The following is a 22771-nucleotide window of genomic DNA, read 5'->3' on the forward strand; positions in this document are numbered from 1 at the left end:
TCATTTGACACTAACAATTATTATTTATTTTTTTTGACATCACCAATAATTTAACAATTTTCGTTTTTTTTTCAACATGCAATATATTTTTCCAAAAAAAAAAATGCAATAAATAACAGCCTGAGTTTTAAACTGCTCTTGCTTCTTTTAAAATTAATATGACAGTTAGTACTATTGTTATTGTTACGTATTAATTAAGTTATTAATACTAGTTGACTTTAACACTGAATCAACCGATAGAATAATCGTAGACAGTTAAAAAATCTTACTATATATTTTTTAAAACTTTTTCTTTTATTTTTTTTTTTTTAATTAAATCAGACTTAAATTAATTTTTTCCAAAAAGTGCTGCTTTTTCAAGAAATTCAGCACGTCTCGTGGCTTTCTCTTCTTCTTCACGTCTTTTTTCTTCTTGCTCCATACGAATTTCGTCCTCAAATTTATTTGCTTTTCGTAACTGCTCGATCTAAATTACGAAAATTAAATATTAATTATACAATAATTGTAATTTAGTTGCAAAGTTAATTAAATATCATACCTTTGCTTCGAAAAAATTTTTTGCTCCAGTAACACCAACTTCATCAACATTAATTTCAGTTAGTCTTGCTAATTGTCCAAGACCAGAGTCAGATTCTAGTTCACCAGCAGCTGCTTTTCGAAATATCAGAAGAAACTAGTTAACAAAAAAAATTAATCATTAGTCATTAGTAATAATGACTCATTACACATAATATAAACTAAATAATTTTTTTGTTTAAATAGTTTTCAATTACTTCTGCGAATGAAATTCGGCCATCACCATCTTCATCAACTTCCTTGATCATAGCCTTAAGTCCTAAATGCGTCTGTGGTGCCCCTAGAACTTCCATCATTCTTTTTAACTCTGCTAAATCAAGAAATCCATCATGTCCATCATCAAATCTATAATTTAAACAAAAGACAAAATACATTGTTAAATGCTGTATTTATTTTGATCTCATGATTTACCATATATGAGTATAAATATAATAAATATTCAGGTAACAACTGCGTTGTCTATCAAGACAAAACGTGAAACAAAGAATTCAACATTTTTTTATACACTCAGTTAATGACAGAGAAACTACTTTTAAGTAAAAATATATTATTTCCACTGGATTAAAATTAGTCAATTTCCTTTTAAGCTAAATAACATAAAGTATTTTATATATTGCATACAGTTAAAATAATATTCTTTTAATTTAAAATTAAAAAAATAAATAATAAAAATTCTAAACGAGAGCAACACATAATATACATTTAATTTTTTCAGAGAAAATATCAAAAAAAAAAGAAATAAAAAATTCCAACCTTTGAGTTGAATATTTTTTGATCTTTGGAATGTATTTTGCATTTTTTTTTTGCACAAGAACCATTGCTTTATGGCCATGACGTGAATTTACGGCTGTCACAAAACGTTTGAATATTCTACACGTGTCTGGATATTTCAAAAGAACTTTATTATCAAAAACGCACTTGAGTTTTTAAATTTTTCCGTCTATGCATGAGTGATATTATTTTTAATGTTGTTATTTTAAAAAATTACAAATGCTAATGATAATTAAATAAATCATAAATATATTTAGATCGTAATTTATAATTGACCAAATAAAATTAAAAATAATAATAACTTGATCAGCAGTTTTTAATTTTATTTATAGCAACATTATCACTTGTTAAGATTAAATTATCTATATAGCGTTATAAACATTTACGAGATTGTCACACTTATAATACCAGTTTCCTCAACTTTAAATCAAGTTTTATGTTTTCTAATTTACAGTTTATGTAAATGAACAAGAGTAATTCAAGAAGTAACATAAAATCCATCAAGGATTTAGTGACAGTATTTTTTTTATTTTTATGTTGTAAATAAAATATATTTTCTTAATTCATATCTAATTTATAATATCTCAACTGTGTAACAGGCGATAATGCTTTGGAATTTTTTTTTTCTGCATTGTGTTGGTATTTATGTATATGGTACACATTTTTGAATAATTATAAATATCAGTGATTATAATTTTTATACCGAGTTTATACCTTCTAGTCTTGATATTTATGTTAGAAGATTTTTTTTTTATTTATTTTTTTTATGAAGCCTATAAAAGGTTGATAAATGTCAATCATGATCAGTAGAATAAATATTTTTAAATAAAAAATATTTCACTCGATAAAACCTTGAACTAAGAGTGAATTTTTTTTATTTTATTTTTATACTTGGTATACCTGCGTGAGAAATTAACTGCAAAATACATGTTCCATGAAAAGCTAATTACAAAATTCTATATTATTATTGACTAATAATTTTTTTCGTTATTTTTTAGTTTCAAAATAGTTAAATGAAAGAATTTTTTGGTTCAATTGGCATGTGACAGGAGAACAGACTTATTGTGTATTTCAATGGACTTTACAGAAGCAATAACATCTCAATGAATATACGGTCAAGGTAAGTGGAATCATTTCCAACTCACAGAAGAAATTAATATTATTTTTTTCTTACAAATTGCAATTTAATGTATAAAAATGTAGAAATATTTAATAGATGGTTTACATAGTTTTAAAATAAGTTAAAAGTAACAGTATGCTACTGGGAATTTTTCTCAGGACTTGTGAATGAAATTGAAAGTAAAAGTATAATAAAAAAAAATGTATGTATATACATGACATATGTGTATAGGATAATTATCATTTATTTTTTTATATTTATAAATAATTTTTCATTAAAAATATTTTTCAATTTATTTAACTCTTGACTGATTATTATTATTATTTATATAGCAAAATTTTCAGCCAATAAATTATAAAATTATTTGTATTATATATGATTAAAGTTCATCAAGTCACTACATGCACAATAACTGAAATTGTTTCTCAACTGAATATAATAAATAAATAAATGAATAAATAAATGAATAAATAAATAAATAAATAAATAAATAAATAAATAAATAAATAAATAAATAAAAAACAATCAGGTGCATGGATAAAATACGATATATTGAATTTATTGATTACCCAACACTTTTATTATTAAGCTATTTTTTAAAGTGGATGTTTTATTGACTTTCATTAATTTCGACAAACAATATTGGTAATTGCAGTGGGATTAGAAAAAAAAAACCTTATTACAATGTATGAGTTCAATTTCCAATATTAAACAAAAAAACATATAATGTAAAACGTATTTTAAAATTGAATAAAATATATTATTGTTTTATTTTTCTGTTATTCAGTAAGAGTGAATATAGAATGATAAAAAAATTATATGTAAAATAATCCAGGTATGTAATTTAATAAATGTAAAAAATAAAAAAAAATGGTTGCATCGAGTTGCCAACAATTTCCAGAATGTAACAAGAGAAATGTGATAAAAAGATTTGCATGTGTATACAAAGATAAGATGACGTTTTAAACTTTGAACCAAAAAAGTTAAGTTTTAAATATATAAATTGAAGAATAAATATTTTTCAAATGAATATAAAGAAAAAAAATACGTTCATATATATTCATGTATATACAATATTTAACAATATGTTAGTTAACAAATATGAATACTATAAATTTAAATATCGTGGAAATTATAATTTTGTGCATCATAAAATTTAATTCAATGAGAATTTTTTTACATGCATTCTGCAATATTTTCATTTTTATTAGCAACTTGATAATATCGAGATTAAAAATTTTTATCTTTTTTACGCTCACAATCGTGTAGTTATTAGGCTTAAAGCCATGTTAAATTAGTACTTGAGTTTAGTTGAATTCTGAAAATTACATAACAATCTTTCAGCTATAAACTTTTTTTTCGATTATTTTAATTTTTTTTATTTAATACAGGATAAAATATGAAGCATAATAAACAAGGTATAAAATGACATTTTATGATTGAAAAAAAAAAAAAAAATTCATTAATAAAAATTTATTTGCTTTCAACGTGGCAATTCTGAAATTTTATTTTTTACTTCATAGGAGATTCATGTTAGCACCCTTTAAAGAATTTTCTTCGAAATCATTAAAAAAAAATAAAAGAATAAATGACACAACTTTTCTACAAAATGATAATAAATTTAATAAATTATTATCTAATATTAATATCAAATGAATATTTATAAACTTACACAAAAATAATAGTTTGCAATTAATTAAAAATTCATTTATCAATACGTAAATGATCATGATCATTGACTAAAAAACAAAAACGAATAGAACGAGAACTTGCAAATACACATTTACTCTTTCCTATTTTTTTTTATAAACAGAATATTCCGTTAATCATGATGTGTTTATTTCCGTTTTTTTTTTTTCAAAGCTTATATAAACACAAAAAGGTTTTAATTCAGTGAGTGTCCAACAATATTTAAATTAAATATATAATTGTATTTTTTATTTTAAAAAAAAGTAGAACTATTGTATTCAAATGATTTATCAACTTTAACAATAATTATTAGGGTGTTATTGTTATTTTCGATACGTGAGGGTCGACCTTGCTTCAAAGCTGTGAAATGTCACAACTCTTTTTATTCCTTACATACACTTTAAAAAAATACATATAATAATTTATTCAGACCCAATAATTATTTTTTATTAAACATCAATAACAAAAATATTGCTTTTATAAAAAGTTTACAAAAAATTTTGTAAATAATTTGTCATAGAATTATTTAAAATATTGGATACATACCATTACATACGATTTACACTTTTTTTTTTTTATAGCAGATATTTTTAAATGCCTTTTTCAGTATTTATTTATTTATATATTTTCATTTGTATATATATAAAAAAAATGAAAATTGTAAATTTAGATCTTCAAGCAGTTTTAAACATCAAACTTTTTGGTAGAAATCACGTGGGGTATTTTCTTCGTGGAGGTAGTTTTACTTTACTTATTTTACTTTTCTTATTATTATTATTTTTTTTTACTGAACTACATTTATAATTTTTTTTTTTTTTGTGACTTACAGACTCAATTTTCTACTTGAATTTTATATTCTAATTTTTCACTTTTTGAAAACATACATAACGGTGTAAAAATGAGTGAAATATTTGTTGGCATAAATTGTAAGATGACTATTCGAATATGATTAATATTCTGATCATACAACTCAACATCACAATGATCAGACTAACGGCAAACTAACGGTTCAAGGGTTCAATTGTAAAATTATTATTATTATTATTATTAAATGACAAACATATGTATACTAATATTTAAAATCGAGTAAAAAAAAAATAATTTTTTAGTGTTTTTATAAAAACAAAAGTCTATAAATATATATCATCTGCAGATAAAAATATATATATGTGACAGCAAGTGTCTGAGATTATCAACAATTTTATTAAAACAATGATATTAACATAATTGTAATAATCATTTGGTTACTTCAGTATTATTCATAAAACTAATAAGCTATACAGATGAAAAAAATTATTCTCAATAATATTACATATTAATGTTTTGATTTAGTAAATTAGGCCAAATTTATTGAGTCGGAAACGACCTGATTGTAAAACATTACAATTTGATCAAATAAAATAAAATCAGGAAGCAACTATTATTCTCATCTGAAGAGGTCAGTGAAAAAATTAAAAAAAAATAAACTATCCAGCTGACAGTGAGTCATGTGTTTTGTCAAGGTCTAATCAGACAAGCTATACCAATCGCTATTTTGACCAAATAAATTTTCAAAAACAAAGCTTCAACATTATCAGCATATTACTCATTCATTTCTGATAACTATTTTATTTTTGAAAAAAAAAAAAAAAATATAGTTGGATGATTAATTTTCTCAAAAGTCATTTCTTGATATTGAAAAAACAAATAGGTCGACTAAAGTATGTCATTAAAATAAAAATTAAAAAAATTCTTTCCAAAAATTATTAAACAATAAACTTGACAAAAAAAAAAAAATGTGATTATTGAATTCTTGGTAAATAAATTTACGATGCAATTTTGAGATATAAAAACAATTAAAGTCGTTTAAAATCATGTTTTTAAAAAATTTATAGCTACATGAAGATGACTTTAATGGGATAATAAATTTAATATAAAAAATAAATATGGTGTAAAGTAAAAGCTGTCTTTTTAAATTATTAATCAAAATTTTTAGTTGGGGTTTTTCATTTTTATTTTCGTCATCGAAAAATATATGTGCGAACAGTAGGTGAAAGAAAAATATGAGAATGAGAATTGGTAGGTCCAGGGACGTACGCGTGTTTTTTCAATATAATTCTCTAAACGCACAAGTAGCAAAAAAAAAAAAAATTCCAACGGCCAATATCGTCCAGGTGTTTCCCAGAAATACAGGTACATCCAACAGATGTAAACTCGTAAAAATAAAATTCCAAATATTAACTATTCAAACGAATAAAAATAAAATAATCATAATATTATCAAATTTTCTATTTTCAATATTATGTGAATATAAAATATAAAAGTGAGTGCAAATCTAAATATGAAAATTTATTTTTGGAATTTTTGCAGCCAATGACCCTACGGAAATTCAGCGCAGTATAAATTTTAATTACCACTATTTTTATTATTTAATAATATTTCTAATGATAATAATAATAATAATAAATTATATAAATAATTATTATTAAAGATAAAAATAGTTGTGTTTAATATTTATACTTTGTGTTAAATATTAATGATAATATTATCAAAAGATAAAAATAATTGTTGTTGTGATTTTTTTATTTATTATTCATTTAAATATTTATTGAGTGTATTAGAAATAGCTATATAGAACTTTGGTTTGTTTACTTTATGGAAATATATACCATACTGATTTATCATTGAAGATATAAATAATAAAAAGAGAAAGATCAGTTGTCGTTCAAGTGCTGACAAGTATCATCAACAAATGTAAAAATATGAACATAAAAATAATAATAAAAAAAAATTATTTTTACAGTGGTTAAGTGGTTTGTGAATTTTTATACTAATTATAATTTTAAATTTATAAAAAATATTACATGTAAGAACTTGTTTTTTTTTTATTTTTGATTTATCGAATGGCATATTAGTTTCATTTTGAGTGAAATCAAAAGAGGGCTTTTTATAAATAAATATATATGTTTTTGATTATAATAATTTTTTTTATATTAATGTCTTTTATGTTATTTAAGAGAAAGTAAGTGAAAAAATGTCGCGTGACACCTTCCTGTCGTTATTCTTATACAGACATTAACTCATTGTAGTCAATTTCACTATTTTTTAAAATTAATAAGTATAATAATAATAGTTATATGCATAAGCGACAAGAAAAATATGACTGATTACATACGTGGAAAAATATTCATCGTAGTCATGAAGTGATAAGGAAAAAAAAAAAAAAAAAAAACCAAAATCAAAAACTGTTAAATATAAATGGAAAAAAAAATTAAAAACAATATATTTTTGTCATAAAATGTGAAGTAATAAAAAGAAAAAAAGATTGAAACGTTGAAAACTAATTATAAAAAATTAATTAAGCGATAAAATCAAAATTAATTTTAAATGTTAAAATATAATAATTAAAACAATAATAACTCACCTGTTGAAAGTTTGTTCATACTGTTTAATCTCTCGTCTTGAAAATTCATGAAATTCCGTATAAACATTAATAAATTTGTATGATTTTTTGACCTCTTTGCCTTCTTCAAGTTCTTCATTAATTTTTTGACGACGATTTAAAATATTACTGAGCTCTAAATCAGCTGGCATTTTTATTTTGTTTTTTTTTTCCACAAATAAATTTAATTAATAATTAAAAAACATTTATTTATATCTGGAGTTTTTTTGAGGAAAAATCGAGTCGCAGATAAATTTTCTCTGACCTTGACCCACGTGGGACCTCTGTGTATTGATCCTCTGACCTTGTTGGATGTTTTTTTTATTTTTTTTATATACAATCTGACATTCACAATAAAAAACACCGTCTTATCAATTTTATATTTTAATTCTAAAAAATCCAAACATAGAAAAAAATCAATTATAATTATTTAGTTAATTTAAAATTTTTTAAAAACTATGTTTATTTTCTTGGTAAACAATAATATAGTTGAATGGTTTCAAGTCCTTACCGTGCAACGACCACGCGTTTACTGAATACTGATACTGAATTACTGAGCACGCTGAGTCGCTTAAACACTCAGCTGGGTTGTACTGTGTGTTGGTGTTGTTTGATGATTCAATGTGTACATCGACGATTGAATGTGTACTAGACTTTCCGGGCTGGCTCCGTACTGCTCCGTACTCTCCTTCATTCGCAAATAATAAAAATATCATATAAAACCAGTATTGTTCACAGGGGACGCCTGCGCGTCTTCAACAGGACCAGGTGTTACACATTGTCTACGTTGTCTACCTCTAACCAACTACTAAACTTTACTCTAACCAATACTACTCGTCTGCCTACATATCCCACAATTTTTCATTTTTTTTTTTATTATTATTTTTATGTTTTTTTTCCTTTTTTTTTTATATCCACCTTGTCTCGCCGCATGGTCACTCAGCCCCAGTCACAATGCCTTCAGGAGACTTTCATATGGTCAAAATGAAAATTCACCAACAAATAATCCATTCTTGAAATATTGTAAAAATTTTTTGACTTCACTATTTTATCTTTAAAAAACCTTCATCATGGCCTTTAAAATAACGTAAAAGTATTCTTGTATTTTTTAAACGAATCTTATCATTTTTTTTTAATCTAAAAAAAAGTCAGAATAAAAAATAATTGTTTATTAATTTAAAAAAAAAAAAAAATGTGAAATCGATTTTATTTAAATAAAAAAAACTGTCCTGGAAATTTTTCGAGTAAAGTAAAAGTAAACAAATAATAATAAAATAAAAAAATGTTTTTTTTTTATGTTAAAAAAATTGCAAATAGCAATATTAAAATAAGAATGAATGAAAATTTATGGAAATTGAATTGAAAAAATCAAAGTAATTAAAATGAAAGAAAGTAAATTTAATAAATTTATAGGGAAATATTTAAACATCGAAAGTCACATTTTTCTTGTAGATAAAAAGTTGCACGTTTTTATTTGTCTTTATTTTTTTGTTTTGTCTATTTTTTTTTCTTATTATTTATTTTATGGCAGTTTTCTCTTATTTGTTGTTTAATTTTACTCTTGGTTAACGGAGAAATAAGAAAAAAACGAGAATATAAAGACAAAAAGTATATATAAGTATAAAGTGATTGTTTTTCATTAGTGCATCGAAATAATTCCGCGGTTTATAACCGAATTAGGACGCACAACGATTTCATGCGACTTGTTGAATCAATTTACATTTTTTTTTCATTTCATTATTATTATTATTATTTTTTATATGTGATTACATGTGTATTGTGTATATTTGTTTGAGAAATTAAATTCAATGCGAATTTCGCTATGAAGAAAGCGCAACATGAGCACAATAATATTTTAACAAATAATTAAATATCTTATTTACAATACAATATTGTAACGACCAAAATACTTATATTATTCGTATTCGTTACAGTTTATCAACGTGATTTTCATTGTGATATTTGAGTCATTATCGTTATTTACGTCCAACTGATAAGATATATATTTTTTTCAACAAAAATCACTGTTTTATTTTTTAAGATAACAATACCACTTATGTCTTATACAAAAATATTTTTTAAATAAATTTAAGTTAAATTTTTTTTTTTTTTGATTCGTTACATATTGATTTTTAAAAAAACATTGTGAGTCATAAGTTTCAGGTGAAATGAGTATATGAGTGAATATTAAATTGAGTATATAACACCACTTTGTGCTCGACCCTCACCAATGAAATATGCAAATAACAATTTAAGTAAAAAAATTACAAATAACATACATACGTTCAGAAAATTGCAAAAACTTTATGAGTCATTTGTTATCTTTTGTTGTTATTTGTGAAAAAAAAAAAAAAAAAAATATATATATATATATCATGACCTTGAGTCATATTAAATATCACGAACTTTTCTACATCAGAAAAATGACGACAATGTTATTTATTTATTATCGGTTTTTTTTTTATTAAATATTTTTTGTATAAAGAAAAAAAATTAAATATTATTTTTACGATTCAAATTTATGGTTTTGAATAAATAAATAATTTGAAAAAATAAACGAAGATAATTTGGTTTTAAATTTCGAACAAGTATATATATATATATATTTTTAGTATTTCCCACTACGAGGAAAAGTGCAGTATTTATAATGTTTTGGCATGTGAGGTAATTCATGGGAGTCTGTTGTCTCAGTTGCTGATGGAAAACTTAAACTAAATCCTGTACGTGTTACCTTACAAACAATATTTTCATTATCAATCAAACTGTTAATTAATTTTTCTTTTTCAGAATTTCTTGATATACAATACTTTAGTATTTTATTTTTTAATTTTATTAAAATTTCAATTAATTCATTATAAAAATCAAGTCCTTCGTTTAAATGATTATTGAGTATCATGTAAGCATCATATGCTTTATCAAGTTTTTTAATTGTTTCTTCAACATCACCTTTTTCCGATTTTTCTTTTTTAAATGAATCATAAACTGATTGGATTTTTTTAACATATGTTTTTTGTTTAGCTAAATTATCTCTAACTTGACCAATCAATGATCCATAAGTTTTCTTAATATTCTCAACAGATAAATTAAATTCATCAATTACATCATTCTTAGCAAGTTCTATTAAAAATGTTGATTTCATATCAACTAAAGCTGATTTTAAATTATTTTCAATTAAATCACGTTCAACACGTAAATCATCAACATCATCAATTAATTTTCTCAGTTGAATAACAGTCCAGCTTACTTTAACACCAACACCTGATGATAATTTTCTCAATAATTTTTCTTCATCCATGCTGAGAATATTTATATACTCTTTATTTTCTTCATATAATTTTTCAAGTATTTTATCAGCTTCATGAGCATGGTGAATGGTATCCTGATAGGCTTGAAGATTTTTACGTAATTTAACGGTCAGTTTATCACTTGTTGTTCTTGTCCATTTATCTCTGTATTTAATTCGTAATTCATTGTCTGCATCTTGTTCTTTAATTAACATTTCAATACTTGTATTTATTATATCTTGATTTTTTTTAGATACATCAGGCAATCGTTTCAATATATTTTCCAATGCTTCAATACCACCAGATTGTTTGATGAAAATTGATTTTTCACATAGTGACTGATATACTGGTTGTGAATTTTTCTTTTCTTCAATTGCCAGGGGAAGATTTAAATTTGCCAGAATTGTATCGAGTATTTTTGTTTCCTCTTTAAGCTTTAAAATCTCTGTATCAATTAAATTTTTACGAAGATTTTCAAAGGTCAGTAATGATTGTTGAACTTTAATTGGTAGTATGTCTTTGAAAATATCATCAAAATTTAAACTCATTGGACAATTTGGAAATTGTAGTTTTAAAATTTTAGCTTGACTTATTCTTTTAAGATTTTTAATATCTGGAATTATTTCATTGTATATGTAATGATTGTCTTTTTGAACTTCTTTTAATCTTTCTTGAGCTTTGTCGGACCACGATGTTAAGATATCTGAAGTGAATTGGTACTGGGCATCTTTGAATAATTTAACAGCACATTGAAGCCGTGATATTTCCTCACCAAATTGTTTATTATTTTTGCATACTGTTGATTGGTACATTTGGGCAAGAGCTTGGTATCCCAATCGTTTGGAATTTATTATTGACACCCATTGTTTTGTTCGCGTTAATGAAGTGAATATATTTGTTTTAAAAATTATTAATGTTTCTTTATATAACTCTCCCGCGTGTGCAGATAATTTAGCAATTACTTGGCTTTTCATTGAATCTTGAATAGCTTTTTCTATAAATATTTCTTGTGCTTGTGATAACATCAATGCTGATAAACCAGTCAGTACTTCCAGACTTAAATCAAGTGTTATATCTTGGTGTAACGATACAATAAATTGTTTTAAATAATTAAAAATTCCAGCTGATTGCTAAGAAAAAAAAATCATAAAAATTCATTCATTTTGTATTTAAAATAAATGATATATTGTATATTTTCGTTTTTACCTGAAGTAATTTCGCAGCAAGTTGTAGGCCTTTGTCACTTTTTAGTGATTGATTTGATGCTACTGCACTCTGCAGAGCTCCAATGTTAAATAGAATACAAAGTTTTTCTGTTGTTATTGAACCAACATCTGTAATTGCATAATTAAAAAATGAAAAAAAAAAATACTAAATTTTTGTAGTTAATTAAAAAGTAAATTAAGCCAAACTATCATCAGCTTGGTTACAGTCTTGAAAATAAACCTTATGAATTAACAATTGTTACATGTACAGTTTTAGATGACAAAAAGTTTCAAGCTCATTTGAAATAAATAAATAATTTGTAGTTTTAGACACTTACTTTTATTGCTGATTATCTTTCTATCAAATGCATCTTTCCACTTGAATGGAATTTCAACTTTGTTGGTTGGTATTCTTTCTTCAAGAGAACAAAGCTGATCATAATATCTAAAAAAATTAACCAATAAAAAAAACAGTTGATACAATTTTTTAAAATAGTTTTCATACCTGTATAATTTTTCCAATGAATTTTCATGTTTATCAAATGCTCCCCAAATAGCTTCAGTTCTTAAACTTGCAAAATCTTCAATAAGATTTGCATAATTTATTTCATGATAATCGGATGTAAATGTTGAATGAAATAAAGTTGTCAATGCTGGTTTTATTAAATCATCTTCAATTGGTCTTTTTAACGGTACAACAATTAACGTATCCATTTTAGGTTCAATAAGAAAAAGAAAAATATAGATATAATAACAGACGTATTAATAATATCCTGTTGATAATTTGAACAATCAGTATTTTCAACAAGAAACAAAAACATTTACACTTTGTTGTTATTTTATTACTAAAACACATGTATTCGGCTTAACCATGACCTTTAAACACTGACTGTACATTATTAAAATCTATGAAAAGTATTATTTATCTTTGTCACTCTTTCGTGTTCTTAGAAAATGAGTGAGTTAACGAACGTTCGTCTTTTGTTTATATTATGTTTTCATTTTTTTTTTTTTTGTTTATATATATTTTCAAACCTTGTCAACTTTATCATGTATCGGCAATAACGTTATTTTCAGATCGTTTAGTAGTCTAAAATGCCGCAAGCAGCTCTGAAAACAATATTGACCGACCATCTCAGACCATCTTGGATAATGGATTTCTGTCTGTTTCTGTCTAGCTGTCCACAAGTTTCGGCGTCCCGCACGTTCATTGTAATCTTGTGGAAAATTTTTTTATTTACAATTTTTTTAAATTGAAGTTTGGTGTATTAATTAATTGTGTTGAGTTAATAAAAAAGTAAGGATAATGGCAGAGTACCTAGCCTCAATTTTTGGTACTGAAAAAGACAAGTAAGTTGATGTATACAAATTTCCAACAATGCTCATGCTTGTGGTAACATTTGCTTTAATTCATTTTTTTAAGGTTAACTTTATTAATTGTTAAAAATTTGTAAACAATCAATTTTCATTGACAATTAATATTTTTATTTAGGGTTAACTGCTCATTTTATTTTAAAATTGGAGCATGTAGACACGGTGATCGATGCTCACGAATCCACAACAAACCTACATTCAGTCAAGTAAGTATCTAAATAATATTTTGCCCAATTTATCAAGTATTAATGTTGTACAATTTTTCTAGACATGTCTTCTCCAAAATCTCTATGTAAATCCTCAAAATTCTGCAAAAAGTGCTGATGGATCTCACTGTAAGTATTTACAAATAAAAAATAAACATATTAATACAAATATGGTCAATCAATAAAACATAATAACAACATTTTATAAACATAAATCACAGTTGTTTCTTTAATTTATAAATAAACTTTTACTTTTAGTGGTTGCCAATGTATCTGACGAAGAAATGCAAGAGCATTATGACAATTTCTTTGAAGATGTTTTTGTCGAATGTGAGGATAAATACGGTGAAATTGAAGAAATGAATGTTTGTGATAATCTTGGTGATCATCTTGTTGGTAATGTTTACATTAAATTCCGTCGTGAAGAGGATGCTGAAAAAGCTGTTAACGATTTGAATAATCGATGGTTTGGTGGACGTCCAGTTTATGCTGAGCTTTCACCTGTGACAGATTTTAGGGAAGCATGTTGTCGTCAGTATGAAATGGGGTATGTATTATTCAAACTATTGTATTTATTATTAATTCATTCTTTATATTTAGTCCTATTTCTCAAGATCGTAACAATTTTATTAAACATTTAAAAACTTAATTTTTCAAACTAGTTTATTTAAACCAAGTAGTATGTTTATATAAATAAATTAATGTTTCAGTGAATGCACGAGATCCGGATTCTGCAATTTCATGCATTTGAAGCCAATTTCACGTGAATTGCGACGTTATTTGTACAGTCGTAAGAAGGGTGCAAAATGTGGTGTTGGTGGTGGACGTTCATCCCGATCACGTTCAAGATCTCGTAATCGTGAACGTGAACGCAAACGTAAATCTCGATCACGTGAACGACGATCAAGATCCAAAGAAAGACGCAAGAGTGGTAGAGAAGACAAAGGACGAGATGGACGTTCTGGACGATATTAATAATTACAAATTAAAAAAAAAAAAAAAAGAAAACGAAAATCGATTAACATTATAATACACTGAATCTTAAATTATATTTACAGCCATCAATATAAGTTTTTGTAAAATTATAAATATTGATATTGTATTTTCAATAATTCGAGTCAATCAATTAGTACTGAGACTATTCAATTTATGTAAATCAGTAAAAATGACAATTATTCAATTCATCACAATTTTTTTGTAGATACAATTTTTTTTGATTGGTTTCTAACGAAAATAAGATTTCAAACTGTAATCGTTGATGATAAAAACAAATACAAGCTATTCATGAATTTAAGTTTGTCTTTATTAAATAAAAACGTATTGTAAAATAAAAACAAAAAATAGATTGTAATTTTTTCATAAGTAATTTTTTTTTCCATATGTTGATCCTCAAAAGAGTGGTGAAGAGGGGCGATATTTAACTTTTGTAGTATAAAAAGAAAGTATGTGTTATTGTAGGCACTGGGAAGTGCAGCTTCTTTAGCAATTTGATTGAAGAATTGATTGAATGATTCTTATAATGGAAATAACATTTTTATAATTTTTTTTTGCAACAACATCATTAGCACAATAATGCATTAATTCTTGGAATTTATATCTTATTTTTTCCAGATTACCCTTAACAAACACATCTCTTGATAACTATTCATTCTACTGACATATACATAAAGTGATATTGTCTCAATGAATATATTGTGCCAGTTTAATTAAACCAGTATTGTTATTTTATTTTCGCACGATCATATGATACATTATGATCAATAATAATTTTTTACTTGTGCTTTATAACTCGTTTGTTTTCTTCCATTGTCATTTGGACTTTTCTTAATGGGAAGTAAATAATCAGTAGTAAATAATATACTCTCAGCTGGCATACCATTTGATTCAATCAATGATTTTGATACCCAATAATTGTACCAAGCTGTACACAAACTTCAACATCAAATATCAAAGCTTCTTCAAGTAGATATAATTGACACGTTTATTTTTATCACTGCAATATCCAAAATGAAACTAAAACATTTTATTTTACTACGGAGGTGAAGTCTCAAATATGTTTATATCTTCTAAACTATTTAAAATAGAGAGTTTGGAATAGTGTATAGGCTTAAAATAAATGTATTGAAAATATCTACAGCCAAGGATATGAAAGAGAAAATATTGATTGTTAGTTAATTAATTGTTGATTGTTGATAAAAAAAGATAATGAAAAAATTTTAAACTCGAAATATTATAAAAACTAAGAACAAATATTTGATATCATAGATGAAATTTTTTGCTCCATTATGGTTTTCTTGACAAGCTTAACAATTGTAAGGGTAAGATTTTTTTTTTTTTTTATTGTTGCTAGAAATTTGTTATTTAATTCTAAATTCTAATTCTTATTCTAATATCAGAATTTGGATTTTTTTAGGCACCCCTCGTGGAAAAAATCTCTCCGGATGATTTCCGGAAATTCTCCGAAATTGAAATTTCCGAAATTATTTTTCACATCGACAACATTAAATATGAAATCGGTCTGAAATGCTTTTTATGACTTTTCTAATAAATTTATTATGTTTCCGCTAACCCATTGGATCCTGTCGACTTTAAACTCTTCAATACTTTCAATAACTCCAAAACCAATTCTTTCACAATATACTTACGCAGTTGAAAAATTTAGTGTTTCCATCAGCTGCTTTAAAAGGGTGATACCTACTCTATTCTATTGGATAGTACCCTGATGGAAACAATCACTCCGCCCTGGTGAAAATATTACTCAGAATTTATCTAAATTTCTCCGTGGTTACTCCGAATTTCTCCCAAATTGACCCATGTGGAGAAATGAGTGGAAAAATTTTCTCCTCGTCGTCGATTTTGAAAGAATTTCTCCGCGGTAAAATTATTTTTTTTACCATACCCAATTCGATTCAGAGAAACGACGGAAAAAATTTCTCTTCGTCGTTGATTTTGAAAAAATTTCTTTGCAGTAAAATTATTTTTTTACATGGTTGGAGAAATGGCAGACGAATTTCTCCAACCTTTCTCCACCAAAAACTTATTCTGACTTTTCTCCACCATTTCTCCAACTTTTTTCCCACTTTTACGGAGGCTAGGAGCCATAGGCTCAGCCGCAGTCTTGAATTCATCGGCGAAAAAAAAAAAACGCTCATAACTTACGAACTAAGTAACCGAGAGACTTCGTACTAGGCTCAAAAGAAGCGCATTAAAAAACTCTATCGCCCGCGTAACAGGTTTTTTGCTCTATTGATAATAGTTTTTAATCAAAAAACTAAAATGTAAATTTTGAAAAAATTTTTTTTCTTACTTAAAAATTTGTGGTGTCTAAACTATCCATCAGAGAGTATTTATCACCATAGGTTTTTTGTTCGTAAATCTTTTCTGTTTTATATTTCATTATTCTTAAATTATTATTTATGTAACTTAAAATAGTACATACGTTTTTATGTGAAAATTTTACAAGTTATAAAAACGGCGCAATAAAAATTTGGCTTAACTATAATTTTTTGTGCTTAACAGATAATTAATATTTTAATAATTAACTAAAGATAATATAAAGATATTATAACTTTTTCTGCAGAACACCAAATAATTATAAGTCATTTTCAAGTTAATTAAAAAAACGATAAATTTATTTTCATTCAGTTAAATAATCGGAATTATTAAAAAAATTGATATGCAGAAATCATGCTTATTTTTTAAGTTTTCTAACTAACTTTTCTTTTTTTGGCACACATATTACTAAATTTTTTTATTGACAAATAATTGTATTTATTCTCACAAAAAAGCTAGATGACTAGTGATGTGCAAATACCGGTATTCTATTTTTGATACCAAATACGGTACAAAATACGGTATTGATACGGTAATTTACCATTCAATACCGTATCAATAATCTGTATGTAAAAATACGGTATCAGTGAAATTTTCGATACCAATACCGTATTTACAAGTATAGAGATGTTACTCATGGTATTGAAAAATAAAAAATATATGAACATAACTTGATTTTATTGTATAAATAAAAATAAATACATACGAAGTCATAGATGATAAATAAATTCAATAAATAAATTCAGTAAATGAATTATATAACAAAATTAAAATATAAAAAAAAAAAAATATTTGTCCTTAAAAAAAGAAGGTTTTTTTAAATAAAAAAAGTTAGTATTATTGGAAGAAGTATTTATATTAATAAATTTTCATTACACTTAAAAAGTTTCTTTGTTATTATATCGGCTTTTAAAATAATAATGTCAATGTGGAATGTGCAATATAATAAAAACAGCTGAGAAATTGACATTTGACAATAAAACAAAATATCAAATATGGCCGCTATTAATGACCAGTGCCACGGTTGATAATCTAGAAATTATATGAAAAAAAAAAAAAAAAAAAAAATTTTTTTTTTGCTGGTACCAAAAACAGAAAATACCGTATTTTCACCTATATAGTTGTAAAAATACCGTATCGAAAATTTTACTCGTATTTGACGGTATTTACATGGAAAAATCGGTAAAAGGCATATTGGTATGGTATTTCAATTTGATACCAAATACCGTATTTTACCGTATTTAATACCGGTAAAATACCAAATACCGTATCAGTCGACATCACTATAGATGACATCCCAGATAACCACATACCAGTAATCTACTGGTAGCTACCGGTAATTTTCATTGGAAATCTACCAGTAAGACCTACCAGTAATCTACTGGTAGATAACTGGTAGGAACTACCGGTAATTCCTACGAGTAACCTACCAGTAGATTACTGGTAGGACCTACTGGTAGATTACTGGTAAGTCTTTCCGGTATCTCCTACCAGTAATTTACCGGTAGATTACTGGTAAGATCTACCAGTAGGTCCTACCAGTAATCTACTGGTAGGTTACTCGTAAAAATTACCGGTAGTTCCTACCAGTTATCTACCAGTAGATTACTGGTAGTTTCTGCCAGTCAATTAAGGTATAACTTGCCAAAATTTTTGGGGGCGTGTCCTAAATATACTGCCTATGCTTTTACATGGATAGTTTTTGCGTTGCCAACCCCAAATAACTAAAAAAATAGATTTTTCTCGGTGGTTTGTGGCTTATTAATAATACTTTTTGCTAGAGAATCTTATCATTTCGTCTATTTTATTGCATAATAAATCATATTCTTGTAATTTAAACAATTTTAATTAGTTTTTATTTTCTCGTAATGACCCCGGCAATAGTGCTTTTTTTGTCAGTTTGCAACACTGATCTTGACGCCATCTTAATATCTATTTCATGAATGTATGTGTGTGTATGCTGTGTAAAAGCTAAGCATGGATGCTAAATTTTGCTAAATTTGCTGTTTAAATTTTCCCGCTTCAATGCGCTGTTGCCAGAGCATCAATACTTGTTCTCATAAAATTGCTAAAAATCGTGTTTTTAGCTTATATTTTTATTAATTACGTGAGATTTAGTCTTATAAGCCCATTTCATCCTGATATCAAAAAATTCCTTATTTTTTCTTTTATTATCTATTAGTTTTTGGGATAGGTGAGACTAAAACAAGTATTATTTTGTTAAGTTCGTAGATATTTTCTAACACCTCCTCCCATAAGAGCCCATGTTTAACCTCTCTAAATTATGTCAACTTTGAATAATTATTAAAAAAAAAAAAGTATTATAACATAAAAACTGAATTGACAAAAAGATGCATTATTATTTCATTTATCTAAATTATTAATTTCATGAGCCTCAGACTATTTTTCATTTTGGCAAGTTATACCTTAACTCGCAGTTTGAAAACTAAAGATTTAGCTATTATTTGTATCAATATATGCTCGGTGACACAAAATAAATTCAAAGCATGATGATTGAACAGGAAATAAATGTAGAAACATATATAGTTTTGTAATGAATATATAATTTTATAAATAAATTTTTTGAATAAAATCTACATGAATAAATATATTGTATATTTTGATGAAAATTTTATAACATGGATTGAATATAATATAATTAATAGAACAGAAAAATTAATTATTTTTTGTAATGTTTTTTTTTTTTTTAAATGTCGATCTATGCTGCTCCGGCTGTTTTAGTTTTTTCAGCCCTACGATTTTTAGTACTTTTGAATGCACATTGCATGAATTTGTTGAACTCATCATCTGTTGGCTGACGTTGTCTAAAAATACGTGAAACAGCTTCTGAAAAACCAAAGAAGGGTGCTCAAATATTATTTTATTTATTATTAATACATATGTGATATTTTTTTTGAAAACAAAAACATCCAAGGGAAAGCAGTAGCTAAAGAATTAATTTGGGCAGGAAAATTATGTTTTAAGCAACATTAATTTCTTAGCTACATCCTCTCCTTAGTAATCCATTTATCTGTAAATAAAACACATGGAGTTTATTATTAATAAATAAAACACGGGGAATTTTATTATTTATTAATTTTATTATTTATTAGATTCCATGTGTTTTATTTATTAATATTTAATAATAAATTCCATGTGTTTTATTTACAAATAAATGGATTACTAAGGAGAAGATGTAGCTAAAAAAATTAATGTTGCTTAAAACATAATTTTTCTGGCCACATTAATTCCTTAGCTACTGCTTTTCCTTGGAAATTTTTGTTATAAAAAAAAAATATAACATGTATTTTATTTATTAAATAAATAAAAAAATACCAAGGACGAGCAGTAGCTAAGGAAAAGATGTAGCTAAGGACTTGAGGTGCCAAAGAATTATGTTTTAAGGAAATAATTTTGCTAAAAAAATAATTCTTTGGCAACCTCAATTCCTTAGCTACATCTTTTCGTTAGATACTGCTTTTCCTTGGACACTTTTATTTCTTTTATAAATAAAATACATGAAAATTTATTTTTTAAAAATACAAATGCCCAAGGGAAAGCAGTAGCTAAGGAAAAGATGTGACTAAGGAAAAGCAGTAACTAAGGAAAAGATGTGACTAAGGAAAAGATGTAGCTAAGGAATTAAGGCTGCCAAAGAATTATAATTGAAGGAAAATGATGTTGCTCAAAATATAATTCCTAATATCTTTTTTTCTAGCTACTGCTTTTCCTTGGACATTTTCATTTCTTTTATAAATAAAATACATGAAAATTTATTTTTTGAAAATACAAATGTCCAAGAAAAAGCAGTAGCTAAGGAAAAGATGTAGCTAAGGACTTGAGGTGCCAAAGAATTATATTTTTAGCAACAATATTTAAATATATTTTGGCAACCTTAATTCCTTAGCTACATTTTTTCCTTAGCTACTGCTTTTCCTTGGACATTTGTATTCTTAGGAAATTAATTTTCATGTTTTTTATATATAAAAGAAACAAAAATAACCAAGGAAAGGCAGTAGCTAAGGAAAAGATGTAGCTAAGGAAATAAGGCTGCCAAAGAATTATAATTTAGGGAAATGATGCTGCTTTTCCTTGGACATTCTCATTTCTTTTATAAATAAAATACATGAAAATTTATTTTTTGAAAATACAAATGTCCAAGAAAAACCAGTAGCTAAGGAAAAGATGTAGCTAAGGACTTGAGGTGCCAAAGAATTATATTTTTAGCAACAATATTTCCTTAAAACATAATTCTTTGGCAACCTTAATTCCTTAGCTACATTTTTTCCTTAGCTACTGCTTTTCCTTGGACATTTGTATTCTTAGGAAATTAATTTTCATGTTTTTTATATATAAAAGAAACAAAAATAACCAAGGAAAGGCAGTAGCTAAGGAAAAGATGTAGCTAAGAAATGGAGGTTGCCAAAGAATTATATTTTTAGCAACATTATGTCCTTAAAAAATAATTCTTTAGCAACCTCAATTCCTTAGCTATATCTTTACCTTAGATACTGCTTTTCCTTGGACACTTTTATTTCTTTTATAAATAAAATACATGAAAATTTATTTTTTAAAAATACGAATGCCCAAGGGAAAGCAGTAGCTAAGGAGAAGATGTGACTAAGGAAAAGGAGTAACTAAGGAGAAGATGTGACTAAAAGATGTAGCTAAGGAATTAAGGCTGCCAAAGAATTATAATTTAGGGAAATGATGTTGCTTAAAATATAATTCTTTGGCAACCTCTATTTCTTAGCTACATCTTTTCCTTAGCTACTGCTTTTCCTTTGTTATTTTTGTTTCTTTCATATATAAAATACATAAAAAATAATGTCCTAAAAATACAAATATCCAAGAAAAAAGCAGTAGCTAAGGAAAAGATGTAGCTAAGAAATTGAGGTTGCCAAAGAATTATGTTTCAAGGAAATAATTCCTTAGTCACATTAATTTCTTAGCTACTGCTTTTCCTTGGACATTTGTATTTTTAAAAAATAAATTTACATGTATTTTATTTATGAAATAAATAAAAAATGTCCAAGAAAAAGCAGTAGCTAAGGAAAAGATGTAGCTAAAGAATTGAGGTTGCCAAAGAATTATGTTTCAAGGAAATAATTCCTTAGCTGCATCTTTCCCTTAGCTACTGCTTGTCCTTAGTCATTTATTTATTTAACAAATGAAATACATGTAATTTATCCTGTTTTAAACGTTTCATTTCTGGATAATTGTAAACAACTCAAAAACTCACAGTATGCCCATCCCTGCTCAAATTAATGATACGTAAATAAATCTGATGAAAATCACCCACTCTGCCATCTACTGAGCCCTATCATAAATATGTTAATATTATCACCGTATGACGCGCCACAGTCGGATCGACATCGGTTCGACGTCGAAAAACGTCACCTTTCGATGTCGTTTCGAGCTCGAATTTCGACGTCGAATGGACATTGCGTGTCGAAAATCGACACTAAATTCTACCTGGGATAGAGTTTATATAATATTTCTATAAAAACTATTCTATAGGAAAAGTTTTATAAAACATTCCGTTTTGGATATTTTATAAAAATCATTCAAAATTCGATAGAAGAATATTTTTATAGAACAGCGTATTATTATGATTACGATATATACAAATCATTTTTTTTATAAAAATAATCCTATAAACCAAATCCTATAAAAAATTAATAAATTCATTCTATAAAAATCAACCACAAATTTTATAGAATTTATTCTATAAAAAAAGCGTCAAATCTATATAAGAATTTGTATAAAAATTTGTATAAAAATTTTTATAA

The 22771-nt window shown here is 25.7% G+C and overlaps 3 protein-coding genes across 3 annotated transcripts; 1 reads left to right on the forward strand and 2 right to left on the reverse strand.

Moving 5' to 3' along the window:
• Positions 1-273: 273 nt before the first annotated feature.
• On the reverse strand, positions 274-8341 carry LOC122855105 (EF-hand domain-containing protein D2 homolog). The gene is made up of 5 exons (XM_044156265.1): positions 8089-8341; positions 7560-7967; positions 774-921; positions 539-673; positions 274-466 (listed from the first exon to the last, which is right to left on the reverse strand). The coding sequence occupies exons 2-5, from the start codon at positions 7727-7729 to the stop codon at positions 329-331; spliced, it is 591 nt and encodes a 196-aa protein (XP_044012200.1). The 5' UTR covers positions 7730-7967; positions 8089-8341; the 3' UTR covers positions 274-328.
• Positions 8342-10154: 1813 nt separating this feature from the next.
• On the reverse strand, positions 10155-12936 carry LOC122855106 (programmed cell death 6-interacting protein-like). The gene is made up of 4 exons (XM_044156267.1): positions 12572-12936; positions 12405-12511; positions 12068-12195; positions 10155-11991 (listed from the first exon to the last, which is right to left on the reverse strand). The coding sequence occupies exons 1-4, from the start codon at positions 12778-12780 to the stop codon at positions 10186-10188; spliced, it is 2250 nt and encodes a 749-aa protein (XP_044012202.1). The 5' UTR covers positions 12781-12936; the 3' UTR covers positions 10155-10185.
• Positions 12937-13214: 278 nt separating this feature from the next.
• LOC122855107 (splicing factor U2af 38 kDa subunit) lies at positions 13215-14930 on the forward strand. The gene is made up of 5 exons (XM_044156268.1): positions 13215-13416; positions 13559-13646; positions 13709-13775; positions 13905-14193; positions 14357-14930. Exons 1-5 carry the CDS (start codon positions 13373-13375, stop codon positions 14619-14621), a joined length of 753 nt encoding a protein of 250 aa, XP_044012203.1. The 5' UTR covers positions 13215-13372; the 3' UTR covers positions 14622-14930.
• Positions 14931-22771: the final 7841 nt, after the last annotated feature.

Source organism: Aphidius gifuensis, linkage group LG4, assembly GCF_014905175.1.
Source record: "Aphidius gifuensis isolate YNYX2018 linkage group LG4, ASM1490517v1, whole genome shotgun sequence".
NCBI classification, from domain to species: Eukaryota; Metazoa; Arthropoda; class Insecta; order Hymenoptera; family Braconidae; genus Aphidius; species Aphidius gifuensis.